Source organism: Centrocercus urophasianus, unplaced genomic scaffold (assembly GCF_019232065.1).
Source record: "Centrocercus urophasianus isolate 14NV4802_14NV808 unplaced genomic scaffold, USGS_Curo_1.0 seq_29, whole genome shotgun sequence".
NCBI lineage: Eukaryota > Metazoa > Chordata > Aves > Galliformes > Phasianidae > Centrocercus > Centrocercus urophasianus.
Genome location: NW_024884855.1, coordinates 3,474,985 through 3,502,476, shown reverse-complemented (window position 1 = coordinate 3,502,476; position 27,492 = coordinate 3,474,985). Strand labels below are relative to the sequence as shown.

The window sequence follows — 27,492 nt, the reverse complement described above, 5'->3', positions numbered from 1 at the left end:
GGGCCGAGCCGGCGCCGCCTGTCTGCTGGCCGAGCCGAGCCGAGTCCTCCGTGCGAGGTGAGCGGGCGGGGCGCCCCGCGGGGGCTTCGGTCGGGGCCGGCGCTCGGGGCCGGCGGGAGCTGCGGGCGCTGCGGGCGGGCTGCTCGGTGCTCCTGTTGCTGCTGCTCGCGTTTCTGCGGGGCACCGCGGAGAGCTGGGGCCGGGTGTGCCTGCCGGAGAGGGGCCCGGCTCAGCCTCGCCTTCCCCGTGCCGGTTGGTTGGCTTCCCTTAAAGCTAGCTCCTTACTTATTTCTTCACATACATGCGCTTCGTTGTGTTTTTTTCGTTTGGTTTTGTTTTTTACACTTAGGAATTGGGATGTGCCGTTGTTACAATCAGAGGTGTTATTTCGTAGGAAGGCAAAGCGAGCAAAGTGAGGGCTTTCTTCCGCCGGGAGGAACGAGCTCCAGCCGCGCTGGGCGCTACGAGGCCCTCCCGAACTTCTCCCGGCTTCGGCTGCGCTGCGGGCGGTGAGCTGAGCTGCAGCTCCTCCGCTCGCTGAGGCTGGATAAAGCCCTTATTTCATGGTGTTTGTACACGGGGTGTACGTGCGTCTCATTGCTTGCTCTTCGGGAGAAGTCTCCAGGTTTAAGTTTTGGATCTGTGCCCCTGAATTTGGCTTCTAAGAGGGGATTGAAGTTCGTTTGTGATGCTGTTTTTGCTGGAGCCGCAGAGCTACTTCTGAGAAATGTTTGCAGAACCCTCAGTGGTGCTGTGCTCGGTTACCTTGAGAGCCTGAGAAACCTTTGGGGCTGCTGTGACGTGATAGTCCTGATGAGTTATTTTGGCGTATTTTATTTTCATTGGTGAGGTTGAAAGGTTGCGCTTTTTTTTTGTTGTTTATTTATTTATTTTTTTTAAACTGCTGTTGTAAGCATCACCTTCTGACTTCTGCATTGTTTGGCAAACGAGCGAAGGGAGACAGCACGTGGCTCTGGTGAGTGACCCTTTGCAGGAGCGGGGCCATGGCTGACGCTTGTCCTGCAGCCCTGTGTGCATCAGGGCAGCACAGTGTTGTGCCACTTCTGTCCTCGTGTGACCTGTTCACCTGCTTCTGGCCACATGTACCCTCTGCACGGCCCTGAGCATCTGCTGCTGTAGCTTTCCCATGGCTGTATTTATTTCCATCAGCAACATCCTCCCTTATTTGCATGCATGTATGCACAGAAGTATCTGCGTGCAAATCACTTGAAAGCAACCTGGTAAAGCTGGGTTGTGCAGAGTTCTGTCGTCTTTTACGGCTGTTGCTGTTTGAGTAGAGGTGTACATCTAGTGAAGTCAATCTTTGTGTGCTAGAGGGATTACTATACAAATTGTACAAATACAAATGCATCTAATGCTAGTTAAGCAGCATTATAGCAAACCACTGATGTCTGGTATTACACTGAGTGACATGGGACTGAATGAATGGTGGTGTTGTGTTATTTGTAGGCTGAGATTGCTCTTGGTGCTAAATATTGTCCTGGGGCACATGTCACTGATCTGTGAACAGTGAGTGCTGGAGAGATGAAGGGAGCCTTGGAGGCAGAGATGCTTGTTGTTTAAAGAACCTGCAGATGTAATCTCTGAGAGGGGACAAGACAACACTGGGCAAGTTAGCACTGAAGTGTGATAACTCGTGTGAAAGTGTGGCAGTGTTTCTGCTTGGGAATGTAAGTGAGCAGTGAGAAACTGACCAACAGTCAGGCTGGCTATGGCTGGGGGGCCTTAAGGGGAAAGCTGTCACTAGTTTTACTTCCCTCTGCTAAAGTTTCTACTGGATAATTGCCTGTGGGAAAGACTCAGCAAGGAGTGATGGTAAATTCTGAAAGCATGAAGGAGTGAACGCTGTCATTAGCGAAACTGGATGAGATAGTAACGCTTCAGACCTGCACTAATAAATATTCTGATGTTGGTGGAGGTCTGCCCCGCACCTGGCGGGTTTCTAAGAGAGTCTAAGGAGAGAGGTGCTTAGTCTGCAAAGTGCAAAACCCCACAGCTTCCTCTTCAGGAGAGCAAGCCATGAGCCCTGTGTGTACTCACCACAACCCTACCCTCAGCTGGGAGCAGAGCTCTGTGCTGTGCAGGGTGGTGGCAATCTCTGGGGAGATGAAAAGAAGTGAATAGCTATGTAGTTTTTTTGTGTGTGTGTGAGTATGAAATTTTTGAAAACACCTTCAAATGCTGCTTTTTGCAACAGGTTGTGGTGGAAACTAAACTAAACGGAACTGCTGAAAGGCTGGAGAGAAATGAGAGATGCCAAGTGGTGATTTAGATCTGTGTGAAGCGTTATTCCTTGGCGTAGTTCAGCTAAAATGAAAAATAGGAAGCATTAATCTGCTGAACTGCTTTCTGTTTTCTCCCAGGGCAGGTAGAGATGGTTGTTTTGCTTCCATCCATCTTGGTCTAATATTGCCTTTTCATCATATCCAAGGTGGCCCCCTCCGCAGCTCAGCTATCTTAATTTCCTCTGCTCTCTGAGCTGCTTGTTTCCGCTCTCGCTGTTCAGCCGCGCTGTCTCTGGGGGTTGTGGAGGGGTTCAGAGCCAAGTGAAGCAGCCGTAGCCTTGTGCAGCTTTATGCTCTTCTATAATTGTGTTCCTTTGAGCAACCTTTGCTAGCTAGGCACTGAGTTCAGGTCTTTTCTGTGCCTGTTTTCGTTATTCACAACAGATGTGTGGATATAGAGTATGTGATACAACCCGGGCTGTGAGGAAGAGCACTGATGAGGCAGTAAGCAGTGCCTGTGCAGCTTTCAGAGGTAGTGCTACACACAGCAGTGTGCAACTCACCCTGCTGCAGCACTGCTTCTTGCAGTCGCCCCTTCCTGAGAACACACAGCTGCCTCTTACTGTGGAGCAGGGCTTTTTTTAAACAAGCGTGAACAAGGTCACTTGGAAAACTTTGCTTTTTCCCCAAGCATTTGGTTAACAAGAGGAAAAAAAAAAAAAAAAAAAGGAACAGAAGATGCAGAGGTGGAGCTGCTCTGTCACGTAGTGGCATCTGAAAGCGCTGTCTGAGCTGCACCTGGGAGAGGAACTGAGATGATGCGTTCTTTCTCTGCATGGTACAGAAAGGCGTTTACTTGCCTTCCACTTCTGTTATCTGTGGGCCACGTGAGATGCATTAAAATGATGCTTGCTTGCTGTGCCCCAGGGAAGCTGTAAAGCATCATGCAAGTCAAGTCTCAGCTTCTTTGGTTTGGCCGTAGAGCTTATGGGTAAGTGGGGCGTGCGTTCTGCCCTGGGAGCCTGACCTCATGCTGGTGGAGGGGCTTTAACAGCCTGGAAAGCCTGGCTTCAGCTCTATCAGTTTTCATTTGAGTGGTTCCTCTGATGCTACAGTTTTACTGTCTGACTACAGTCCTGCTGTCTGATCTCAAAGGTTTGCTGGTTGGTTGGTTGCCACTGGCTTGAGGCAGTCATACAGCTGCTTTTCTCATTGGGTCAGTTTAAGATAAATAATAAAATAACCTGAGACATCCTTTTTAACCAATGATTGAGTTTCTGGGTGCTAATGACCCTAGCATTATGAGATTACTGCATTTACTAATGAAATTTGGAAGATAAATAAGTTCAGCTCCTTATGTCTATTAAAGTTTTTGACCCATTATCCACAGTTTTGGCCTCCTTGGTCCTACTTAACGCTTGCCTTGAGTTCCGTGTTTCTCCAGGGAGGAGCTGGAGGTGTGGTGATGGACTTGAATGGCGTTTAAATGCTACCATGTGTCAAGGATGGGAAATTTAAGTGTGGCCTTTGAATTCCTGTGGGGCTGCTGGGGTAGTAATTCTGCTTGGTACCCTGTGATGGTGTGTTTCACCTAGCAGCTGGCTCTGAGCTGCATCCTGCCTTGAAAAGTAATCAGATAATAGAGGGGTAAAGGCACTGAGAGAACAAAGTAACCAGCAGTTACAGCTGGGAGTGGCTTTCCACTGAGAACAGTGTGATGGAGGAGGGCTGTATTACAGTACTCTGGAAAAAGCATGTGAGGCTGTGTGTGCTGGATGGCCCTTGTCCTTCCACTATGGCTCTGTGCCCGATCCGATCAGATCGCTGTGTGTAAGATAGAGGAAAGCAGAGAACCTTGACCCAACAGTTTCACTTGAATATTAAACAGTGTTGATCCTTTGCCATGCCTCATGGGCAGCATATGACTTCGGAAGTGGCAGAGTATAAAGAGCTAAAGCTGATCCCAACAAGAAGAGCGAAGTCCATGCTGGTACAGCTTACAGTGGGAAGTTGCAGGCTTACAGGCAGCGGGGGCTGCCATAAAACTGAGGTAGGAAGCAAAACTGGGTTGAGTGTCTTCATGTCTGTGAAGCACAAGGATGGTGTGGTAGGTGCTTCATTGCTTTCCTTGCCTACAGCTCTCAAAAGGCTGTTTACTCCCCTAACTACCAAGAAAGGAGCAGGGAGGCTTGCAGCAGACCCAGCATCTCTGATGCTCTTCTTGCCCTCCTAGTGCTGCCTGGGGCAGGGAGCTGGAATGTCTCTATTCTGAGTGGTGGTTTTGCCCTTGAAGCCTCTGTGTCTTAAAACCTTTCCAAGGAGCATCGCTTTTCTCAAGTTTTTTTGCCCCTTGCTGTTTTAAGGGCTGCCTAGACACAATCTGTCCAGGAAATAATCATTAAATCTTGCCTTCCAGTTTGGGAGGAATTTATGAGTATACTCACATGTTTGGTTTCTGTTGACCAAGGCACTCTAGCTTTAGGGAAGATAATGTTTTATGAGCTCCTGCTTTTTGGTGGTTGTTTGATGGCTTTCTCTTCATGATACAAGTGCAGAAAGCTGGTCAAAGGCATTTGCTTGTTTTCAGTTATGTCGGCTACTTGGTTAAAATAAACCACAGTCGTGATTGCAACTTCTTTACAATTACTTGAAAGAGGAAATGTAACTACTTTAAAAAAAAAAGGGGGGGGGGGAGGGAGGCGGGGGAAAAAGCATTTCCTGTTTACAGAATTTATACCTGTTACTTTATTTTAATGGCTTTTTTTTTAAAGCAGTTTCATTATTTGTATCACTTTGCTCTCTGTGTTGCTGTGGAAAGCGTGTCTGAAAAGTGGTCTTATGCAAGTCTCAAGTTAGTTCTGCATGAGTGTACAATTTGTTTCTGTGCAGAGGGGCTGCTGCTGCCTGGGACTCTGGGGAGCTCCAAAAAGCTGGTCTCACAGATGAGTAGTGCAAAGGTTCTAGGTAATTTTTATCTCCATGTGGCTCCTTTCTCTTCCGATTGTTTCTTTTTTCTCCCTTTTATTTTTCTTATCACAAAACTTATGCGAGAAAGATTTCTCTCAGGGTCATGAGATAAGATATATTGTCTTGTACCCACAGCAGCAGTTTCCTTCCCTTTCAAGGAAGGAAGCTGGCTGCTGGAGCCAGCCAGAGCTGCATCTGGCAGAACCATGGCACAGATGCTGCCGGCCCCAGGGCTGTGGGGCTGTTGTATGGCTACCTGTGCTTTCACATATTGGCCTCTCCCACCATTCCACCCCTCTGGCTCTTTTGCAGCAAGATTTCTTCTGGAAATCCTCCCGGAGGAGTAAAATAAGAACCAAAGGGATTGCACAGCTGTCCTGGCTGTAACTGCTGTAATACAGTGCCTAGTACAATTTCCTATTAAATGTGTACTTTATGTAAGTTTCATATATCAGTTTTATCTTAAAAGTTTTTTATATCAGTTTCAAACCTGAAGAAAGTAATGCCTCATGATTCGTTTTGTTGCTTCTATCGGTTGATTATTTTATTGTTGTATTTTTTTTTACCTTCCCTGGAAAGCATCTGTTGCTTGTTTCCCTGCTTTATCCTGCTTAGCTTTTAAGCGTGAACTCAGTAGGTGTAAATAACACTTGCAGCATCTCTGGTTCTGGACAGCTCTGGCCTGTTCCGCACGTTTCCAGCGCAGCACTGGAGCTGGGGCTCTCGAAATCGGAGCGTGGTAAATAGTTTTATTGATGTGTAAGTAGACACGAAATCCAGGCTCACACACATGGCTCTGCTGGCTCTGCGATTTCGTGGGCATTGAAACAATGCCATTCCTGTTGCCATTTAACTGACTCTGAACTCTGAGAGCGAATGTGCTGAGCAAGAAAAACTAGTTTTTGCATGCCTGGTAATTGGACTGAAAGCAATCAAACTTCTATAGGTCCATTTTCTCATTAGTCAGATAAGACTGATGCATTACTGAAATAGACCTGCTGGACTGCTGGTATTGTAAAATGAGTTTGAGACTAAAGAGATTTTTCTTTTCTTTCTTTTTCTTTCCCCCTAGGAATCTACTTCCCAAACTGTTGGTCAAAGGAATGTGATGGAATTTGTTTAATGTCTGGTTTCTGAAGGATTCATGGTGCTTGCTGAAGTGGCTGTTGTTCCTGAAGCAGTTTGGGAGGTTGTGAGCGGTGGGTGTGTGCTGAGCTGTATGCCAGCTCATGCTAACACACATCTGTTTACACCATAGAGACCTGTTTGTCAACACTGCAGACCACATATGGTTGGTGGCAAGTTGTGTGAGTCACCATTGTTCCCTGGCAGTGGAAGGTACAGCTGTTCCCTGGGGTGCTCCAAGCACTGCAGCCAGGTGTGCATAGGGATCCCCCCCTGCTTGGCACTGCTGCAGCCTCACCTTGAGCACTGCGTGCAGTTTGGGCACCACTGTATGAGAAGGACATAAAACTATGAGAGAGAGCATGCAAAGGAGGGCTGCAGAGATGGGAACTGTTCAGATTTCAGAAGCTTTTCCTAAGAAATACAAATCCTTATCTTTTCTCGTGGCTTGGGAGGGCACTTCTGTTAAAATCTGCAGGAAAGGAGCTGACAGCAGTTAAATCGCATGGCACCCAAATTCCCTGAGGCAAGGTGCTATGCTGAACACTTTTGAGTTTGTTTTACTCCTTTGAAGATGCTGACATAGAGTCTTGCCCTTGGAATTAATTCTTTTTGGCAATGTCCTGATAAATTCCTGTTTTCTTGTTTCTGTCGGAGTTGTGCTGGGTACAAGGGGCTGAACATCCCCTGTTGCTGCAAGCTTTGCTGGACTGGGCTTTTGGATGAGCAGAAGCTTGCATCTAGTGTGGGGAGCTATACTGTAAGCTGGGTTGAGAAATACGGCAGAGGGAAGGAAAATAGAAATACAACTGTGAAGTGGGCCAGCGATCTATAAGCTTATACATATACAGCACAAGCCTTGGAAATAGGACACAAGTAGGAATATGTGGGTCAGCATAAGGAAGGACTTCAATGGAAATTGAGACCATTTCATTGCTGGTCAACAGAAACTAAGATATTTTTCACCATTGTGTCACATACATAGGATTTGCTTTTTTTTCTACGAAATTTCAATAAATTGTGTATTTGTCAGTCACTTATTGATTTTGATGTAGGTTCCAAATGAGGTTTTAATCAAAGCCCTTTGATTAATTTCTGAGAGACAATTGGTATTTTCAGGAGGGATGTTTAAAATGATGTGAAGTGTTGCAGGGCAGTGGGACTGGAGGTCAGAACAGTCAGAAGATAGAGCCAGGGCTGAAAGGAGCCTGGTGTCTGTGGGCGCCTTGTGGTATGAGTGTGGTGGCTGAGTTATTTGTGAGTGGCTTCTTTCTCAGCACCCTGTTATTTGCCTCTTGCTGTTGGCAAGATGTTGGCAGATGAATTGTCCTCAGAGGAGAATTTTTTTTTTTTCCCTTTGGTAATACTTTAAGGTCTCAAACTTCCGTGATTGTAAACCTTTCTAATGTGATCTGTTTTCTCCTACTAAAATGTTGATTAGGGAGAAAACACAGTGAACTAATTGTTCTGAGAAACACTTGAGCCGCATAAATATTTCAGGGGATTTTAGTAGCCCGGAGATCTCAGAATTGCACATGAGCAAACATACCTATAACTGTGGTTGACTTTCTGTGTTGTGAGGAGGCTGGAAAAGGAAGAGCTCCTCCAAAGTACCTTAGGGTTTACGTTCCTTGCAATTGCATGGTGTTGTGTAAGTCACTTTTGCCTTGTGGATCAATGGTAAGTGACTTAGACACTTTAATAGAGGTTACACATGTTTTAGTGTAAATATTTTCTGCCAAAATGACGTAATTCCTGGAACAAACTCACATGGGATGCACTGACATGGAAGTAATGGCAGGAACAAAGCTTCAGGCTTGCAAAAGCACTAAAGGAAGATTGTGGAGCTCGAGAGCAAGCGCTGGAAGGGACAGTTTGTTCCCTGTTCAGCCATGTATTGTGCTTCATCTGGGAAATAATGTACATTCAGTGTGATTGAAGCCTATTTAGCAAGAATAAGTTGATAAATATTAAGTGTTGCCATTTTATCCAAGAACAGAGTTCCCAGTTCTGGCTAATGGTGTGATGAAGGGAGCAGGAGTCTAGTGTGCGAGCAGTGATTCTTTGTTGGAAACCGTCAGATGCTGACTAGATAACATCTTGCTCTTGGTCCACATGAAACCACCTAACTCATCGACAAACTGATTTTTTAGAACTATTTGATACTGTGAGGTTTTATTGTCTAAGAAGTAGTAATTGCAGCCATTCAAGTGTGAAGTCACAGGAGCAATTTAGAAATCCTAAGATGTGCTTTAAAAAGCCACGAGGTTTTTCTTTTGTAGTTAGAAATGTAAAAGCAAGGAAAAGAACAGAAAGAAGCTTGTAGCCTGCCCCCCCTTTCTGTCTCTCTCCCATTTGTGTCACCTCTAGTGGAAAATTTAAGGCTTGATTTATGAATAAGCCTGTACTCTTCTCTGTGTGCTCCTCTGAGCTAATGCTGCCCTTTGTTGTATTTTATGCCCTTCCCTTTTATTTTCTTATCTTATTTGCTGTTCTCTGTGTTCTGAACTCTGTCCTTTCTTAATGTCTTTATATTCACTGTCAATTAAAGGGAGATTTTTTTCTTTTTCATATGTCAGTTAAGCTGTGGGACTTCTTGCCACAGAATACTGTGGTGTTAAAGGGCTTGGGAAGGGTTTGGCAAAGCTCCTAGTATGTTATTAAATATCTCTGTACCACCTCTGGCATAGCATTTGTTTAAGCTTTGTGTTATGGGATGTTGGAAAGGTGTTGATAGTAAGTAACCCTGTGTGCTCCCCTTGTATTTCACTCTGACCTAGGCAGACATTATGGCTACTGGTGTCAGGCTGGATGAAGTCATCCTGGTGTTCCCCTGTGTCACTGCGGAAGTCTGTGATCTCTCTTCTTGATTACCTTCCCTTTATTATAGCCCGTGTGAGACATGTAAGATTAACTGTCTGAAGAAGCCAGTATATGCTGTTATGTACTTGTGTGGTGTTTTCTGCTCCAGGAGAGGAGTGGTTGGTGCAGGGCTTTCCTGTCCCTGGCAGTGATTTGGCATGCATTTGGGCAATGCTGTGACACCAGCATCACTGCACTGCAACAGAAACCATTGGGGTTATAGACTGACCACATTCCTCCCCAGCTCGTGGTGTCTTAAATTTAATATGTTGTTTTTCTGTACACTCTTACTTCAGGCAAAGCCTAGTGAGTGCTATCACCTATGGCAGCTAATGCACTCCAGCTGGGTACAGCTGCCTGTGACGGCTTACAAATAAAAGATTCTGGCTGGCTATTTGTGCTGGGCAGTTGAGAGCAAGAATTTAAAGCAGCATCGGTGGCGGAAAATGTGTGATTTCTAGTAAAATAGGCTCTTGATTCCTCTGCAGTTTTGTTACAGTAAGTCATGGGGTATCACTTGGGGTACAGCTGTCTTTTATCACCGTAAACCAGGTGAAACGTGCACCTACCTAATCCAACTTCCTGCTCTGTTCCTTAACCTAAATGCATTTATTTTTTTTTAATCTGTCTGCTTGCGTGAACAGTGAAAGAAGATGACTCCTCTTCATCAATGTACTTTGTGGGCTTCTGCTGACTTGGTTCCCCTGCCAACCCTTTCTGTGATCTCTGCTGTGCAGTGTGGGTTGGGGCTGCTCCAGCAGTACTGCTCTCAGATGCATCAAGCTGCTTGGTGGAGGAACACAAAGCAGCCGTGGTGTTTGGGGAAAGGGTGTTTGCTGTTGGGCTGCTTGCAGATAAACTTTGCTGCTTAAACTTTGCCTAGTTCTAATCCAAACTAATCTGCATGCATAGATGAGCGCTAGGAATTTTCTTTGTATTTTATCTGCCTTATAATTAGGCTTTTATTGAATGTGGGGACAGTTGGGTGGTGTCCTGGTCTCCAACTGTGGCCTGCTAAGAGCATAATGTTTGTACAGTAATCCTTTCTGTTGACACATCACATGCGTGTTGCAAGTGTTCCAAGTTTTAATGTTAATTGAAATGCCAGTATTAATTGTGGAAAGTTGCTCGTAAGCAAACTAAGCTGGAAGGAGAAACTTTCTGTGCCCTTGGTCCCTCGCATTCATCAGAGCAAGGCAGTGGGAGGAATGGGAGTGTGCATGCCTTCGGTGGGTGAGAGCAAGGGACATGCTGCTTGGGGTTCTGCCCTGGAGCAGAATTGTTCAGCGTGTTGTGATGCCAGTAGTGTGAGAATGGATCGTTCACAGAGAGACATGGCAGGGTGACAGGCTCCAGGAAACCTGGTCTGGCTTTTTCCTAGGTGATTCCTTTGCTCAAAAGAACCTAGGTTTCCTTGGTAGCGTTGTGGTACTGTTCATAATGTTTAAATTCCCACAAATTTGATGTATTTTTAGTGGTATGGGGCAGTCTTAAAAAAGGACAGAAGAACAATGTGTAAATGTGTAGGGAAGTGATGACGCTTGCATGTCACCCACCGTAATTATTTCCATTTTTGGGGGGGAGAACTTAAGAAATTTCTCCTGCGTGTACTGTGTTCCATGCATTGTATTTTGTCTATGTTTTAGTGTGGCACATTCCTACAGTACTTAAAATAAATCTGTGTTGGTCAAAGTTGATTGAACTGTGTGTTGAAATAAATAGGTGAAGGCAGTGTGTGGTTGGAGTACTCTGAAGTACAGCGCCTGGAAATGTCACTACCTGCCATCACACTGCCTTCAGTCAGTAGATAATGGAAGGAATGAAAATACTTCACTGGCTCAAGGGGAAGAATCACAGAATCACCCGGGTAGGAAGGGACCTCAAGGATCATGTAGTTCCAACCCCCCTGCCTAGCAGGGCCACCAAACACACACATTCAGATCAGGTTGCCCTGGACCCCGTCCAACCTGGCCTTAAACACATCCAAGGACGGGGCATCCACAACCTCCCTGGGCAGCCCGTTCCAGGGCCTAACCACTCTCCTTGTAAAGAACTTCCCCCTAACATCCAACCTAAATCTTCCCTCCTTCAACTTGGATCCATTTCCCCTAGTCCTGCTGTTGTCAGCCCTTTTGAAGAGTTTACTCCCCTCCTGGGTGTAGGTTCCCTTCAGGTATTGATAGGCTGCAATGAGGTCACCCCGCAGCCTTCTCTTCTCCAGGCTGAACGAGCCCAACTCCCTCAGCCTGTCCTCATAGGGGAGGTGCTCCAACCCCCTGATCATCTTAGTCGCCCTCCTCTGAAGAAGAGATCCTGCCCTGATTGCCTCCTCTGTCAGAGCTGCATCTTGCTCAGCTGCTGGGGTGGGGCAGGTAGAGAGCTGTCAGAGAGCTGATCTTGCTTTGCAGAACTCGGCTCAGAGCCAAGGGCAAGGTCAGGAAAACCTTTGAAAAAATTCTCACTAGCTGTATTTGGAAGGTGAGACCTGCACAAGTGAGGCAGGCTGGGAGGACTCGGGTGTGGGTGTTGATTTTTGGTGTTTGCTGGCGCTTCCCTGTGTGCGCACAGCCTCGCCTCTGCTCACTGGTGCACAGAAGTGGGGCTGGCACTTCTGCTCCTCCAGGAGGAGTGCTGTCAAGTGAATCTGTGTGTGAGCAACAGCGCAGTGAAATAGCCAGTCGCTTCGGAAAGCCGCAGGCTTCCTGTGGCTGCTCAGGCCTCTGCCCTGCTCAGAGCTGTGCTCTCTGTTGGGCAGGCAGCCTCCATGTATCTGCCCTGCAGAGCTGCTGTCACATCTGGGCTGGTGTGACAGAAGGTACCAGGCTGTTTGGCTGCTGTGGCTGTGGGCAGTGAACAGAAAAGGTGTTTTGCAGTGCAATGGTACTGCGTGTTCCACACGACGTTTTACTTTATATCTGAAAAGCAGAGGGCACAAAAATAACCTAAATGAGAACAATAGCCTAAATTAGCACTCTTCTAGATCCATTTAACCTGTTTTGTTGTAAATATTTCTGTGGCTCGTCTGTGTTTTAAAGAAAAAGAGAGAAAATTCCGCCTCTCTGCCCTTCTTTCAGGATAGGGCTGGGCAGCACTTTGTGTTTGGCTTGACTGCTGGTGCAGATGAGTGCAGAGCTCTGCGCTTCGCTTGTCACCTGGTGGTTTATATTTAGAGGAGAGAAAGTGTGCGTTTCTGTGAAAGCTGCTTTTTCAATTGTGCAAAAGCTCAAGTCAGATGCTGAGTTATCAGAATGAGGCTTGAATCGTTTAAAATCGTTTAAATTTTAATCATTTAGCTTTTTATTTTTTCTTCCTGTGACCTATTAGAGTTGTAGTCCTGCCAGTTCAAAACATGCACTCCTTGAAAGCAGGCTGCCCAGTGCAGAGGCCTTCCCAAATCGGAGACTTCCTCTCAGTGCTCATTGCAGCAGGCCTTTTTGAAGAAGGCTTGGAAAATCACATCCCTTTGGTGTTGTTTTGGTCTTAACTGAATGTTGTCTGTGATGCTGGGCAGAGCATTAGCTAGTGGATTGTAAATGCCATCCATATTTGGACAATTTAAAGCCATGTTTTTGTTTCCATCTCTGTTCTACTTAAGACGAGGGTGGAAAGCTTAAGCTGGTGCATGAACATGACTATCCACTTTTACTTTCTCAGAACCCTCAACAATTAAACACAAATGCCTTTGTTCCCCGGTGACTTCATTCTTAAAAGACCTTTTTAATTTTGCTCATTAGTTTCAGGAGGGAATAATGAAAATCTGTCATTGTCAAGAAGGCTGCATCTCTAATGTGTGAGGGAGCTGCTCCATAATTCATGGGCAGGAGATCATGGGTGTGGAAAGGACGGTGCAAAATGGAGATGAGATTTCAGTTCAGTGAGTCTTGAACCTAAAGACAGCTTTTCTATTCTTCATGATATTTTCTTGACCTGTATTACTACACGTTTTGCTAACTCATCCAGATATTTTTAGATTTTCTAATTTAAGAACATACCGAATTATTGGTTATTTTTGTAATACTTATTCTGTCTTTTGGTGATGGAAGGAAGTTTGCTCACCAGAGCAGTGCTGATTTATTTCTCTTCCATCTGTCCCTTTGTGTACTTGTAAGCTATGCATACTTGTGTGCAGAAGTGCTGCTGTTTCTCATCATTCCCTCTCTTCTCATAGATTCCTTGAGATTTTTCTTGCGTGATGAGCCGTGTATCACTGTTGGTGTGCTGAGAAGGGGTCCTACACTGTAGGACATGATTGAGAGCAAATCTGTCTCATTCTACGTTGAGTCTGAATGCAAACACAGAGTCGTTGCAGAAATTTTGTAGCAGGCTTGGATCCACTGAAGCACACTGTGCTGTCTGCAGGGATTCATGCAGTCAGCCATCACCTTCCAGCTCTACTGTTTTTGCACACGTTCCCATCCTTGACAGAGTAAACTGTATGACTCTGCCTGAAGTGAATCAAGGAGCACACGTGATTTTCATCTTCTAGTTGAGCTGAAGATGTTATAAGCTCTAAAAGATGTGCTAATAGCCAAGCAGCAGCCACAGTGAATGAAGCTAGCACTGGTCACTGCATAGTGAAAATAATCCCCAGCAGTGAAGATGTAGCCTTTATTTCTGCATTTCTTTTTGTGATATTTCTTTCTTGTAGCATGTGTTTGTGTGCAGGTGCAGGAAGCTCCACTGTGCTGTCAAACCCAATCTGTCTGGGGCATGCCAATGCCTGATGTTGAGGCTGATCTCAGCCCTGGGAGCCATTGCTGCGTGTGAGCAAAGTAAACTCTAAAACATCTTGTGTTAGTTATGAAGTGATCTGCTTTTGATGAAGCTGCCTTGTTCAAGTTCAAAGGCTGTCAACTTTGTACGAAGAAAATTGAACTCGCTGAGTTTCTTAGAAGGGTAGAAAGGATGACACAGGGAACTACTGACTATGCTGGGGAGAATCATGGAGCAGATTTTCCTGGAAGCTATGTAAAGGCATGTGGAAGAGAGGAAAGTGATATAGGATAACCATCATGGCTTCACCAAAGGCAAGTCCTGCCATACCAACCTAGTGACTTTCTGTGATGGCATAACTGCATCAATGGACAAGGGGAGATCCACTGATGTCACCTATCTGGACTTCACTAAAACCTTTGATACAGTTCCTTACAGTATTCTCCTCTCCAAATTAGTAAGATATAGATTTGATGGGTGAACTGTTTAATGGACAAGGAACTGGCTGCAAGTTCATACTTGGAGAGCAGTGGTCAATGGCTCAGTGTCTGGATGGAGATCAGTGATGAGTGCTGTCCCTCAGGGGGTCAGTACTGGGACCTGTACTCTTCAATATCTTCATCAATTACATCAAGAGGGATTGAGTACACCCTTAGCAAGCTGGGGGACACCAGATTGTGTGGTGTTTGACACACTCAAGGATGGGATGCCATCCAGAGAGACTTAGGCTCAAGCAGTGCCCCCAAGAGAGCTTCATGAGGTACAACAAAGCCAAATGCAAGGCCTTGCGTGCATCTGGTCTGTGGCAACCATCACTGTCAGTGCAAGCTGGGGGACAAAAGGATTGAGCACAGCCTTGTCAAACAGGGCTTGCGAGTCCTGGTGGATGGCAAGCTGGGCATGAGGCAGCAGTGTGCCCTCACAGCCCAGAAAGCCAACTGTCTTTTGGGCTCTATCAGAAGAAGGGTGGCCAGCAGGTTGAAGAAGGTGATCTTGCCCCTCTGCTCTGCACTGGTGAGCCCCCACCTGGAGTATTGCATCCAAATGTGGAGTCAGTACAGGACAGACATGGATCTATTGGAGCACATCCAGAAGAGGGCCACAAAAATGATCCAAGGGATGGAACACCTCTCTATGAGGACAGATGCAGAGCGGGGGCTGTTCAGCCTGTAGAAGAGAAGGCTCCAGGGAGACCTGAGAGTGGCTTTCAGAACCTGAAGGGGAGGCTGAAGGGAACCAGTTTTGTTTGTTTGCTTGTTTTAGAGGGATCTGCTGTGATAAGACGAGGGGAAGTAGTTTCAAACTAAAGGAGGGGAGATTTCGATGGGGTGCAAGAAAAAAGCTCTTTATTATCAGAGTGGTGAAGCACGGGCACAAGTTGCCAAAGAGGTGCTGAGTGCCCCGTCCCCAGAAGCGTTCAAGGTCGGGCTCGGCTAGGCTGTGAGCAACCTAATTGAGCTGTTGGTGTTCCTGTTCCTTGCAGGAGGGTTGGACTAAATGACCTTTAAAGACCTTCCAACTCAAACGATTCTATGAAACAGCAGGAGATTTTGGTTAAACTATGTCCATATGTACTTTGACAGGAAATGAGTCATATTCTTGCAAAATCATAAGCTGAAGAATTTGTGACTTTTGTATGAAAATTTCCATTTGTGGGTAAGTCAGATCTCCTTCTCTCTCTAGGTTTTTCTCGGGCATCAGGAATGTCTTCTGAGCCTGCTGCATCTGCCTCGGAGCAGTCCCCCTCCTCTCTGCACTCGTCCAGTTCTCTCCATCTGCCTGAAAGCCGCAGGACGAGAGATCGCTCCCCATCTCCCATGAGGGGGTACCTCATCCCCAGCCCCCTGCCCACGCGGCGCACCAGGACGTATTCAGCGTGAGTATGGGGAAACCTGCACTTAGTGGGGACAGCCAAGTGACTGCGATGGGGCAGATTGATCAGCCCCTCAATTAGGTGGAGCGAGGTTGAGTTTGTTGTATTTGGAAAGTGCTTTGGTCTTTTACTGTTATCTTTTCCCCTTAAAATCTCGTGGGATTAGAATTTTATTAGTCTTAAATTGCTTCTAGTTTTCTATGGTCTGCTTGGATAAAGAAAGTTGGAAGTATTTCCCTCTCTTTAAGACCAAATTGGTACTACTAAGTAGTTGCTGCTGAGGAATATACTGGCTGTGTAGTGAATGGGTTATTTGAACCATTGTGCCCGTTTGCTTGGAGTGCTGCAGCTGAACCTTCTGCATCCGTGCTCAGCAATGAACTGCTCTTTGTGCTCTATTTCCCAGAACTGTGAGAGCATCAGAGGGTCCCATCTACAAAGGCGTCTGTAAATGTTTCTGTCGCTCTAAAGGCCATGGCTTCATTTCCCCTGCAGATGGAGGGCCTGACATCTTCGTACACATTTCTGAGTAAGTTGCTGCTGAGAAAGCTGGAGTCTCAGTTTTTTCTTGATTACTTAATGCTTTAGATATATCGCATTCTAAGGGCGTCAGGCTATGAGCTGTCCTTAATACCACGCAGTTGTGCAGATGTTACAGAAAAAGAAGATAATTTACCTCTGCCAGTATTGCTATAAATCTGTTGAGAACTAGTAGATCATTCTATCAGTCTACTAGAATAAGCTGTTTTGCCTCAACCTTTTCTCTGCTAGGGGGTTTGTTAGTAGCTCTGCTTTTTTCCCTTGAACTCATGAAGATCTGTTGTATCTGAATATACCTTTTGATGAATCAAATGAATTGAGCTTTTCAAGTCTGTATTTTTTTTTTCCAGTCTAAAACACTTTCCAGTTTCTTTTCTAAGTGTGCTGCAGCCTTTAAAAGTTACTAAAAAAAAAAAAGGGGGAAGGGGAGGAGGGAGAAAATATAGTTGTGTGTAGATGTATTTTCAGTACGTAGAGATAGGAATCTTCTTCCATACTTCTGCTGCTTCTCTTTCTATACATCCCATAATCGCATTAGCCCTTCTTGTCCTTAGTCTCTTGCTGACTTGCTTATCTGCTCTGACCTCTGCATCCTCTGCAGCATCAGGGTTTGGTGCAATCCCAGTTGCAGTCTGTCATCTTCTGGCAGCAGGGTTTGCATTCCTGGCTCCCAGATACATGACTTCATATTCTGTTGCACTGCAGCACATTTGATTTGAATAGGCCCCGCTTGCCAAGGGATCCAGATCACTCTGACTGTCTTCATTATTTATTGCTTGAGTGATCTCCAAGTTTGTATTTGTTTCTAGATGGGGTTGTTGACCACCATGGGGGTTGAAACTGGCCTACATTAGGATTACTTTTCTCCATCAATTACTTATCTTTTTACTTATCAGTGTTTAGTCTAGCTATTGCTTACAGTGTTGAAGCTATGTAACCCTCATTTGTTTTCTTTGGAGTGGTTGTCCAGTAGTAAGTCAGTAAGAGCCTTACCAAATTAGCTCAGGTGCCCTCAGTTATCTTTTCTGCCCATGCAGTTAACACATCTCCTTTGAGAATGAGCAGGCTGGCATTTTTCCAGCTTTTCTGAAATGTTTTCTGCATGATGGGCTGTTCAGGGTACACAAACTGCTTCTGCCCTTGATTGCCCTCCAAACAGCTGTAACTCAAACTCCAGTGATGTTTTACTGTTAGTCTGTTTAGCCAAAATATCTCCTTTGCTGAAGTCCTATATGACATTACAAAGATCTTTTTTTTTGGCTGTTGTGATTTTACTGGTTTGTGTGAGGCCCCATCGCAGGATTCCCTTCTTAACTATATGCTGTGGTTAAGTGAGTGTACCCTGGATGCAATGTGCCATCTTTATCCTTTCTTCCACCCAGTCAATCCATCCTAAAAACAGTACTGAACAAGTTGTCGTTGTGAAAGTTCATAGGCAACCACATTTCTTATTTTCAGCATATTAATGTTGCTGACACTTCTGCTTGCCCTTATCTTACCCAGCCACGCTCTCAGCTTGCTCTCCCCCAAGTAATGGATGAGAGGGGGAGGGCTGTTGTTTGGGCAAGGGATAGCATGCTCCAGCCTTAGCTGTGGCTTCCCAGGTCTCAGTTTGGTGTCCTAGCCCTTGGGTCATGTTTATCCCCTTCATTTTTAATTGCTTCACTTCAATTCATATTTGAATTAGTACTGATGGGGACCAGACTATCTCTGTAAGTCATGCTGCACAGAGCAGTGTACACTGCAGTTTTTCTGCAGTACAGCAATTCTCTTAAAGCAGAGCAGGTTCTTCTTTCACCATACATGAGAAAATTGGAGGGCCCTCCTCTGCCCCGTCTGCTACTGGAAGGTGACAGAGCCTTTCTGGCACCCAACCCACTCTCAACGATCTGGTGATGGAGTTCCACTGCCTCCCTGGCTGATCCCTTCCTGTAAGGAGCAGATCTGGTTCCTAAATGTTTCTGGTGTTCAACCCACCTCTCTCTTGCTTTCATTGTGGCCCTTCATTCTCTGTAGCAGATAGGTGATACCTTTCTTTTTTAAGCTTATAATTTCTGTGTTCACAGATCACTTTTTCTGGTGATGTGAGTTGGGCATGCCCAACACAGTGAGTAGGTTGATGTGGTTTTGAGCAGTCCATAGCAATCCCACTTGCCTTTCCCAGTGTATATGGGTGTGAGCATGTAAAGGAAACTTTCTTTTTTATTATCCTCTGGGCCTTTGCATTAGACTGTGATTTGGGCTGAAACCTGTGTGCCTGCAAAGACAAGGCAAGGAGACAGTTCACTGGAGAGCCCTGATGAATTAATGACAACACTTTTTTTTTTATTAAGGATTTTCTTTTTTAAAAGTAGCTGACGTCTTGGAGCCAAAAAGCATGTGCAGTGCTTGTGGGTTGTCTGTGGTTTGCTAGTGCTTGGCTCTGAAGGGGAAAATACTGCAATGCAGACAGGCCTTTGGTTTCCTGACCCCATGTTTGATGATGGCTTTGTAGAAATGATGCTACACTTCTCCCAGTGCTTTGACTCACAGCACCTTTGTGTCCCAGAACACATCCTGCACTTGTTGTGTTTTCCTCACATGTTATTTTGTGATCTCAGGAAAATATACTTGTGGACCCATAACTCTGGTGAACTGGGGCAGGGGAAAAGATAGCTGCAGAAGATATCTTCTGATGATGTCCCAGGTAGAGATAAAGTCTTGTTCTGTTGCTGGCTGTACTGGAGAGGTACCAACAGTGTCATCTTCCTGTAGTGAGGAACCCAGCTGTGTCCTGGCCACTGTCACACTGCATTACAGAAACCAATTTCTGAGCTACCTGTGCCTGTGGAGACATCACACTACTTGCTTTCCTCTGACTTTCTGCTATGTCACTGTATTTAAAGCAGAGTATTAATGCTACCATCTTCGGTGTGGCTGCTCTCCTAGTGAAGTGTAATGATCCTGGCTGGAAATTAACTGATAATTAGAAACCATCTGAGAGCTGAATTTGAGCTGGGGGAATGATTCATCCAGCCCCTCTTCCTTTCCTGTGAACTAACAGCAGTTTCTGGGGCTGCTGGGAAGCCAAATCTGCACTTTCTGATTTCCTTCGAAATATTTGAGGCACTTTATCTTGCCTGCTTTGTGCATTTCCTTCCTGATGTGTGTCTCTCCTGGTGCCTTGCTGCAACTGTTAAGTATCTGAAATGAGCACTTTGAGTGTGTGTGTGTGGGGGGGAATTGGGGCAGGGGGGAGAGGCTGCAGAATATCAGTTCTTCCTTGGGGAGGGGTTTGGATCTTAGTAAGACAGGAATAGATTTTCCTAGGAGTTCTCCTTTGCACCCAAGTTGGCTCAGAAAACTTGTGTGTTGCACCAATGCACATAGGAATTTCAGCTTGTTGTGTTTATAGCAAAACCTCTCCAGGATCTCTACATAACTGTGTAAGCCACGATAGCTGAAAGTCAATACTTGTACTGTATGTTGAAGCAGTGTGGTGGGCAGTGCAGGAGACGGTAGCTGCCTGAGGACAGGGGCTCCCTGGTTAGTAAGCACAGAACACAACAGCCAGGGCTTTGGCTTTTGGATGTGAACGGTAGGTGTTGCTGTGATGGAATCTCAGTTGAGTGCTTGCAGAAGCCTGAGACCAGGTAGAAATCTTTGGAAAGCTCTGCTTCTTGTGATCATCACTCTCTTCCTCTTAGTGAGCTGCATAGTGTTGAATTGGCTGTTCAGAGCAGGTATGGAGACATAACAACCCTCAAGCATGGATTCCAAAATCATGAGATCTCTGGAGATCTGAGCAAGAGTGTGATGCATCTGGTGTACTGGAAGAGAAGAGCAGCTTCCTTCCTAGCTGTGGGAGGACCAAACCGGGGCCCTCAGAGAGTAAGGCAGTCTCATAGAAGAGATCTTGGTTGTTTACAGCTGGGATTCCTCAGTGTTTGGGCCTCGTTCAAACTTGTATTTCCCAGTTAGGAGTGACTGGTGGGCGACTCCTGCTACTGGTTTTCCTGCCAACCATCTTGATAACGACATTGCTGGCATTGCTGATCTCAGCTGACGCTGCATCGGAATGCATTCAAAATTAGAAACTAGGGATGGTTCATTACTGTGCTGAGTCCTGTTGTTTAGTGCAGATGCAAGTTTACAGGGAGGTAAGCTGAAGAGTTAAATAAGCTTTAAGAAGCTCACAAGATAACGCAGCCCATCGGTCTGTAGGAACTGTCAGTCTTGTTGGCCAACAAGCTCAGAATTAACTGAAAACTTCTGTTCAGAAATATTTCCATTTGACTTAGTCTTTGTCCCCAGAGGTTTAACTGGAGCCCTGGAATATGAATAGCAGCTGTGAGGAGGAAGAGCTAGAACAGTCCTTATTTAGGTAATTTCCTAATAACCTCCCAGCTCCCTAAAAATAGTGCAAATAAAATGCTCCACTGTACCAGGCTGAGACTGAGCTGGGAAATGGGAGTTGCTGCATCAGATAGAATTCACTCTATTGTCTCATTCTGACACTGACACCAAAAAAGCATTTCCTATTTTTAGCTTAATATATAAAAGAACATTAAAGTTTCTGAGTAGGAATTATATATATATATAATTTGTTATTATATATATACATACATTTGTATATGTATGTATGTGTATATGTATATGTGTGTGTATGTATAATATCCGTTCGTTTGAATAGGAATGTGCATACAGATCTCTTAAAAAAACAGTGAAGGTCTCCACCTCTGCTTTAGATCAACGTTTAACATGTAGCTAGAGTAAAAATAGTTTTTAAAAGTCTGTGTGTAACTTGCTGTACCAGATTATCCAGGTAAATTTTGTACAGAGTGGCTGCTGCAGACAGAATGTCTTCTAAGATCTGTTTACTTTCTCTGATCTCCTCCAGCTCATTTACCTTACAGCACTTAAGGCAATTGCTTCCTGATGGAGGATCATCCTGCAGACTAGCCATCTCATCACCTTTCAGGTGCCATTATACTGTTCCTTCTTGACACCACCAAAAAATACTGTACAAGCTGGATGCTGTTTGTTTGTAAGCCTTGCTTAGTGATGCTGATGCTGGAGCAAATCTGCGTATATCCAGGAACAACAGTTATGCCATTCACAAATAGATGTGACTGGGCTGCAAAGAAAGACCTTTGTCCCCAGTGCATATGAAGATCCAGAGGACAATGAGGTAATAATCTCATATTAGTGGGCACCAAGAATCACTGACAGTCGGAAAGCTGCAGGGATGAAAAGAATATCTGATCTGTGGGAGACAGGTTTAATGGCTGAAAGCAGAGTGCGAAATTCGAGCTGTTTGTGTGGTCACAGCCTTCTCACATAACTTTGGGAAGGACAGTATTATTCTTCATCGGGTCCAGCCAAGAAGGAGTATGGCAAACCAGAAGATGAGAGAAAGTTCTGTTAGGATTGAATGAGATTTTACCACAGCTTTGGTTTCTTGTAGCATCAGTTTAAATAAGGTAAGAAAACAGGAAAGGAACTGATGCTGTCATGGTAATGCTGGTCCAGTAAGACGTGCTTCCTAGTTGAGAAAAGTTCTTATGGGTTCTTTTTCTTATTCTCAGGGATAAAAAAGCAGCATCACTTGGGTTGGAGGTGCACTGGTTACTGCCTTCTTAGCAGAACCCATCCTGATATGTAATTCATGTTTCCCTTTTCAGCCAAACTCATCCCAATGAAGTCCACATCATTTTTAGCATTTGAGCTGTACTCATTTCTCACTTCAGATTCCAATGATACGTAATTGCTTTTAAGTTCCTGAAACAACAGCTGCCTTTGTGTGTGAGCATGTTTAGGTGCTGCAGGAGATAGCAGAAGCCCACTGTGCTTTTACTTCAACCACACCTTCTAAATACTCTGCAGATTCAAATGTTTGTGTTGAAAACTCTTCCTGTTTTACAGGAGCTCTCAAAGAACAAGTAAAGTTCCTGTTCATGGAAAAAATCCTTTCAGCCCAACTTAAGATCTTTTCCTGGGCAGGGCATCCCTATTGTTTGCTTCCTGTAAAGTGGTGATTTCTGAGCTCACTGCTTGCTGTGCACGTTCATCCTCTGTGCAGGAATCAAAAGTGATGCCTGGTGTTGTGGAGTGGGTGGCCACACTGCTAAGAGGAGATGCTGCTTGATTTCCAGCTTTAACTAACTGCTGTGCCTCAGTTTGCTGAAACCCTGTCTGCAGCTGCTCCTGGCGCTTGAGGCCGGATGCAGAAACACTTTTCGTTACAATTTGTTCCAGAGGCTCAGTTGTACTTGAGTAAAAGTAGACTTTCTGCTTTGACTTGTATTGTCAGCGCTCATAACATCTGAGTTGGAAGCGTTTCCACTCGCTGTGTTTTTCCTAGGCTGGTATTTCTGTATGGATAATGTCTGTGTGGTAGTGCATTCTGTTGAAAGCTAATACCTTGCTAAGGTGGGACTGCTGTCCTGCACAGGTTGTGCTGTACTAATGTATTTTTTAGCTCAGATAACAAGGCCTTTATCTGCAAGAAAGATATTGAGGCCCTGGAACGTGTTCAAAGGAGGGCAACAAAGCTGGTGAGGGGTCTGGAACACAGGCCATATGAGGAGAGGCTGAAGGAGCTGGGAATGTTCAGCCTGGAGAAGAGGAGGCTCAGGGGAGACCTCATTGCTCTCTATAACTTCCTGAAGGGAGGTTGTAGTGAGCTGGGGGTCGGCCTCTTCTCTCGTGTCATTAGTGATAGGACCAGGGGGAATGGCTTCAAGCTACGGCAGGGGAGATTCAGGCTGGACATGAGGAAGTATTACTTTTCAGAAAGGGTGGTCAGGCACTGCAATGGATGCCCAGGGAGGTGGTGGAGTCACCGAGCCTGGGGGTGTTCAAGGAAAGGCTGGATGTTGTGTTGAGGGACATGGTTTAGTAGGAGCTATTGGGAATAGGTGAACGGTTGGACTGGATGATCTTTTAGGTCTTTTCCAACCTTGGTGATTCTATGATTCTATGATTTTGGGACTGATGGCTTACTCACCTGTGTGCAGCAGCACACAGTGTGAGCACTGCAGCAGCATGGTGGACAGTCTTAGCTGATGTTCATGAGCTGCTGCACTCAGCAAGATGATGGAGCGTTCGCTTGCACTAGATGAAAGATAAACTGCTTGTGAGTTGTTATTTTTATTTTGCTGTGGTCTCCAAGTAGGTATTCCCTGATACTTTCTTTGGGAGGGGAGGGTTGCTGCCTAGTGTGTGTTTGTCACATTGGCACAGGAGGGCTGGGGAGGTTTGTCTGCTTTGTGTTGGCTCCTCATCCCCAGAGTGTTCTGTAGTTCTTGCAGGTCTGTCTTCAGGTTGCTGACCTCAACCCTTAAGTTTTCAGGTACCAATTAATACAATGTGGCATGAACTTGCTTCCCATCAAGCTTGTCTGCTAACTCTTAATGTGTGCTTCAGCTGCACTAATGAGTAGCAGGAGGGTGGACAGTTCTTGACTTCATCTATGGCTGAAACTTTCTCAGAAGGCCCTGCCAGGACTTCAAGCCAGCTGCAATGGGAACGCACGTATGTCTTGTTCTGGTGTGCAGACTGTGCTTTGCTGATCTTTTTCTCATTTGCAGTGGTCAGTACTTGAGAAAGCATATACAAGGGCCATGTGACAACAAGGGTGTTGCTTTATCAGAATCAGGTGAATCTCTGCTCCTGAGAGGATTGTGAATACTGGATGTGCCAACGTTTCACTCCCAAAGAAATCTCAAACCTGTTTGAGGAATTGAGGGCTATAAATAAAGGCAGTAACTGAAGAAGACTGCCATAGCAACAGTCTAGAGGTGGGGACCCCAGTGCAGTACTTTCAGTATGGTACAGGGCTGTGCTGATGACAGGTCATCTGGGGACTTCGGAGGTAAGTAAATGTCAGTAGGATCAGGTGTATGGGGAGGAAAGGCTGTCAGGACTGATCAAGGAGGATTTAGCTTGGCTTTTCTGTAAATATTTTTTTTCTGCTTGCAATTTACTGCCACTTTCCCAGGCACCACCCTGAAGAGTTCATCTTAGGACATTCCCTCTTGGGTCTGGTGTATGGCAGATAGGGTCTAAAGAATATGTTTCAAGTGACAGGAATGCCTTTAACTCCTTGTAGCAGACTGTAGATCTGTATTTAGATATGGGAACATTTTCAATATTGCCTTGATAGGATCAGTCAGTGAAGAATAAAGTTTGTTTCTTTTCCTCAACTTCCCATGTGAGAAGATAAGATTTCTGGGTCAGTTTTAGCTTCCACTGTACATGCCAGCCTGTCCTGTACTGCAGGCTGCTTCTGCTCAGCTGCAGCCTGCCAACACCAGCTCTCCAGCAGTGGTTCTGATGCATGAGTCGAGGGAGCAGAAGCTGAGGTAGCTCTGAAGTAGGAAGAGTGGGAGAAAGGCAGTGCAAGTGATGCAGTGTTTTACCGAGTTTTACAGAACTTGGGAGAAGCAAAATCTGATGTGAAGTTGCAACTGGCAGCAAGTGACAGTATATTTGTCTCTTATCAGTCCTGTCTGTCTTTCCTGTAATAGCAAAAATGTTAACAATAAAGAGAGAGGACATGAAAGGCACTACTGAAGTCTTAGGTTCCTGCAGTGCATTTGTAAGGTAAAATTCCTAGGTGGGGTGAGCATGGTGTCAGTGAAGGCAAAACAAGCACAACTGTCCAGAAAGGACTTTTTTTCCTCCCTCTGAACCCTCTAAAAAAGTACGTGAGCAATTCATGCAAATCAGGCATCTGATAGATTTTATAATTAGTGTGTATCTGTTCTTCTGTCCTGCTCTCACTGCTCACAAATTGTATCCACTGAAAAATACCTGAACAAAAAGAAATCTAAAGCATGAATTGTCAAGGAAGGGAGTCCTCAGGGTGGGCTTGTGAAGTAACATCCTATCAAAGAATTAGGCAAATGTGTTCAGAAGGCATCTCTGCATGACTTCACTGGCACATGCTGAGATTTCTTCTTAAAAAGCTTTGATCTTGAATGTGAGGTGAGGAAGGCTGTTACTCTTTGCAGCTCTGTCTCATCAGTATGTTGCTCTGGTCAAAAGGTGCCAGCTGTTATTGCTTTCTCACTATTCCCAGACAAGACTCACAGTCGTATCACAGTAACAGCTGCAGGATGGGAGTCCTCCAGCATTGCTCAGCATGGCTGGTAGTGAGCAGGTAGAAGCGAGTGTGTGACCTGTGGGAGTCAGAGGTGCTGGAGGAGAGCTGCATTGCTGAAACACATCAGAACCACTGGCTTTTTTTCTCCTTCACTTTTTTCCCCAAAGCTGCTGACACTGTATATTACTTGAAGATTTTTTTTTTTTTTTTTTAATATTTTAAATACCAGAGACGACAAACTGAGTGTTATGGTGGAGTCACTTGAAGATAAATCAGTGAATACAGTTGTACAATCCAAACAGTTCCAAAACGAAATAGCAAGCAGTGTCAGCTCTGCCCTCTAGTGCACCAGCAGGGAAGAGGCTTTAGGAATGTGGGGGAAGGTGCAGGGATCACAGCAGTGCTGTCCTATATTGGGCTCAGCTGACTTCAAGTCATTTTAGAGGTTGTAGGTGAAGGTTTTCCTGTTCTTTAGCCTAGTGCTGTTTATAGTGATCTCATGGGATTTTGCTGTGAGACATTTCAAATCAACCTCAGCTTTGGTTGCTGATGTGGTGGTGGTTTTTTTTTGTTTGTTTGTTTGAACAAAGCAAAAGACCACCCGAAATTTCCTTACACATATATTTGTTATGATAAAAAAATTAGACTAAAGGAAGATTGTGATTTATAATGATCTGAAACTTCCTTTCCACAGCATCGAAGGCGAGTACGTCCCTGTGTCAGGGGACGAGGTCACCTACAAGGTGTGCACCATCCCACCAAAGAACGAGAAGCTTCAGGCCGTGGAGGTGGTCATCACCCACCTGGCCCCAGGCACCAAGCACGAGACCTGGTCGGGACATGTCATCAGCTCCTGAAGTTGCCCAGGGGATGCTGTGTGCGTGGGTCACTGCTCAGCGCCTGCCATCAGGGAACCTGACCTAAGAATAGTCTGCAAATGGTGCGGGAGGAAATACTGCATTGTCAATAAAAGCAGAAGTAGGCCAAAATTACCATCTTTACAGCAGGCCTGATTTAACAAAGGAGAAAAAAAAGGCAATCCAGATGCTAATGAAATGAAAAATTATGTCTTTATTAATGTGTTTACAAAAATGTATTTTATAGAGATGTAGTTTGTGTGCTTTGAGGGGTTGGATTTTTTTTTTTCCTTTATTTTGAACCAATTCCAGTCCCTCAGGGGACTCGGGGAGCCTTGAAGGAGAGCCCTTGCAGCACAGCCAGCTGTAGCAGATGCACAGGTGCAAGGCCCCGTGGGTGCATGAGCACTGTGGTCCCTTGAGCTGTGCTTCTGCAGGTGTCAGAGTACACTTACTGCTGGTAGCAGTGCCTCACTGCCTTGACATGAAAGTGAGCAAGCTGCTTCGTGCTGCAATTTGTTTTCCTTGTGGAAGAAAGATCACAAACTGCTGCACAGTGGAAAATCTCCATCTGGTGGTTATGCTCTGATGGCCTTCAGGTGCAGCATTTGCAAACATGTCTGTGTATGTGTGGAATATTGTGTGTTTTTTCTAAAAAAAAAGCCTGGATTGTTCATGAATTTACTTTGGTGCCTTGATGGTTGATTAGCAACAGATTTTATAGGCCAGTATTACTTAAAAAAAAATAAAATAAAAATTGCTTCAAGGTAAGTGGGTAGAAAGCTGTAGAGTAGCTTCAAAGCTTCTGGCTGTGTCTGAATTGAGACTACCTTCTTGACTGCATATAGCTGATAAATGTCTGCTGTGGTGTTTCACTGGCAGGCAGGCGAAGTAACTTCTGAAAAGCAGGTTGGGTGCTGTTGAGCTCACTGTGTACTGAAGTACTGTGAGGGTTACTTAGTAGACTCGCCTCTGGGTGGAGTAGATTCTGCAGCTGTGTTTTTTAGAAGACTTTCTTGATAGGCTGTGCTCTGGCCACCCTTGCCTCAGCTCTCTTCTCTGCCTGCGAGGTTGCATATAGTTGAAGTAATGTGACTATGCTGTTCCCGTTTGCCTTCCGTACCCTTTTTCAAATGAGGCATTTTTTCCTCTTTTCTTTCCTAACAGTGGATTTTTATTGACTTTGCACTTAAAAAAGAATAAAAATAGAAAAAGATTGCA

The 27,492-nt window shown here is 45.2% G+C and overlaps 1 protein-coding gene across 3 annotated transcripts; it reads left to right on the top strand.

Annotated features, from left to right (window-relative positions):
• On the top strand, nt 1–27,492 carry CARHSP1 (calcium regulated heat stable protein 1). 3 transcript variants are annotated; one of them, XM_042827702.1, is made up of 4 exons: nt 1–57; nt 15,597–15,789; nt 16,193–16,315; nt 26,109–27,492. In XM_042827702.1, exons 2-4 carry the CDS (start codon nt 15,617–15,619, stop codon nt 26,269–26,271), a joined length of 459 nt encoding a protein of 152 aa, XP_042683636.1. In that variant the 5' UTR covers nt 1–57; nt 15,597–15,616; the 3' UTR covers nt 26,272–27,492. The 3 variants fall into 3 exon arrangements, with proteins under 3 accessions (XP_042683636.1, XP_042683635.1, XP_042683637.1); XM_042827701.1 differs by lacking the exon at nt 1–57 and adding an exon at nt 3,216–3,237; XM_042827703.1 differs by lacking the exon at nt 1–57 and adding an exon at nt 4,219–4,296.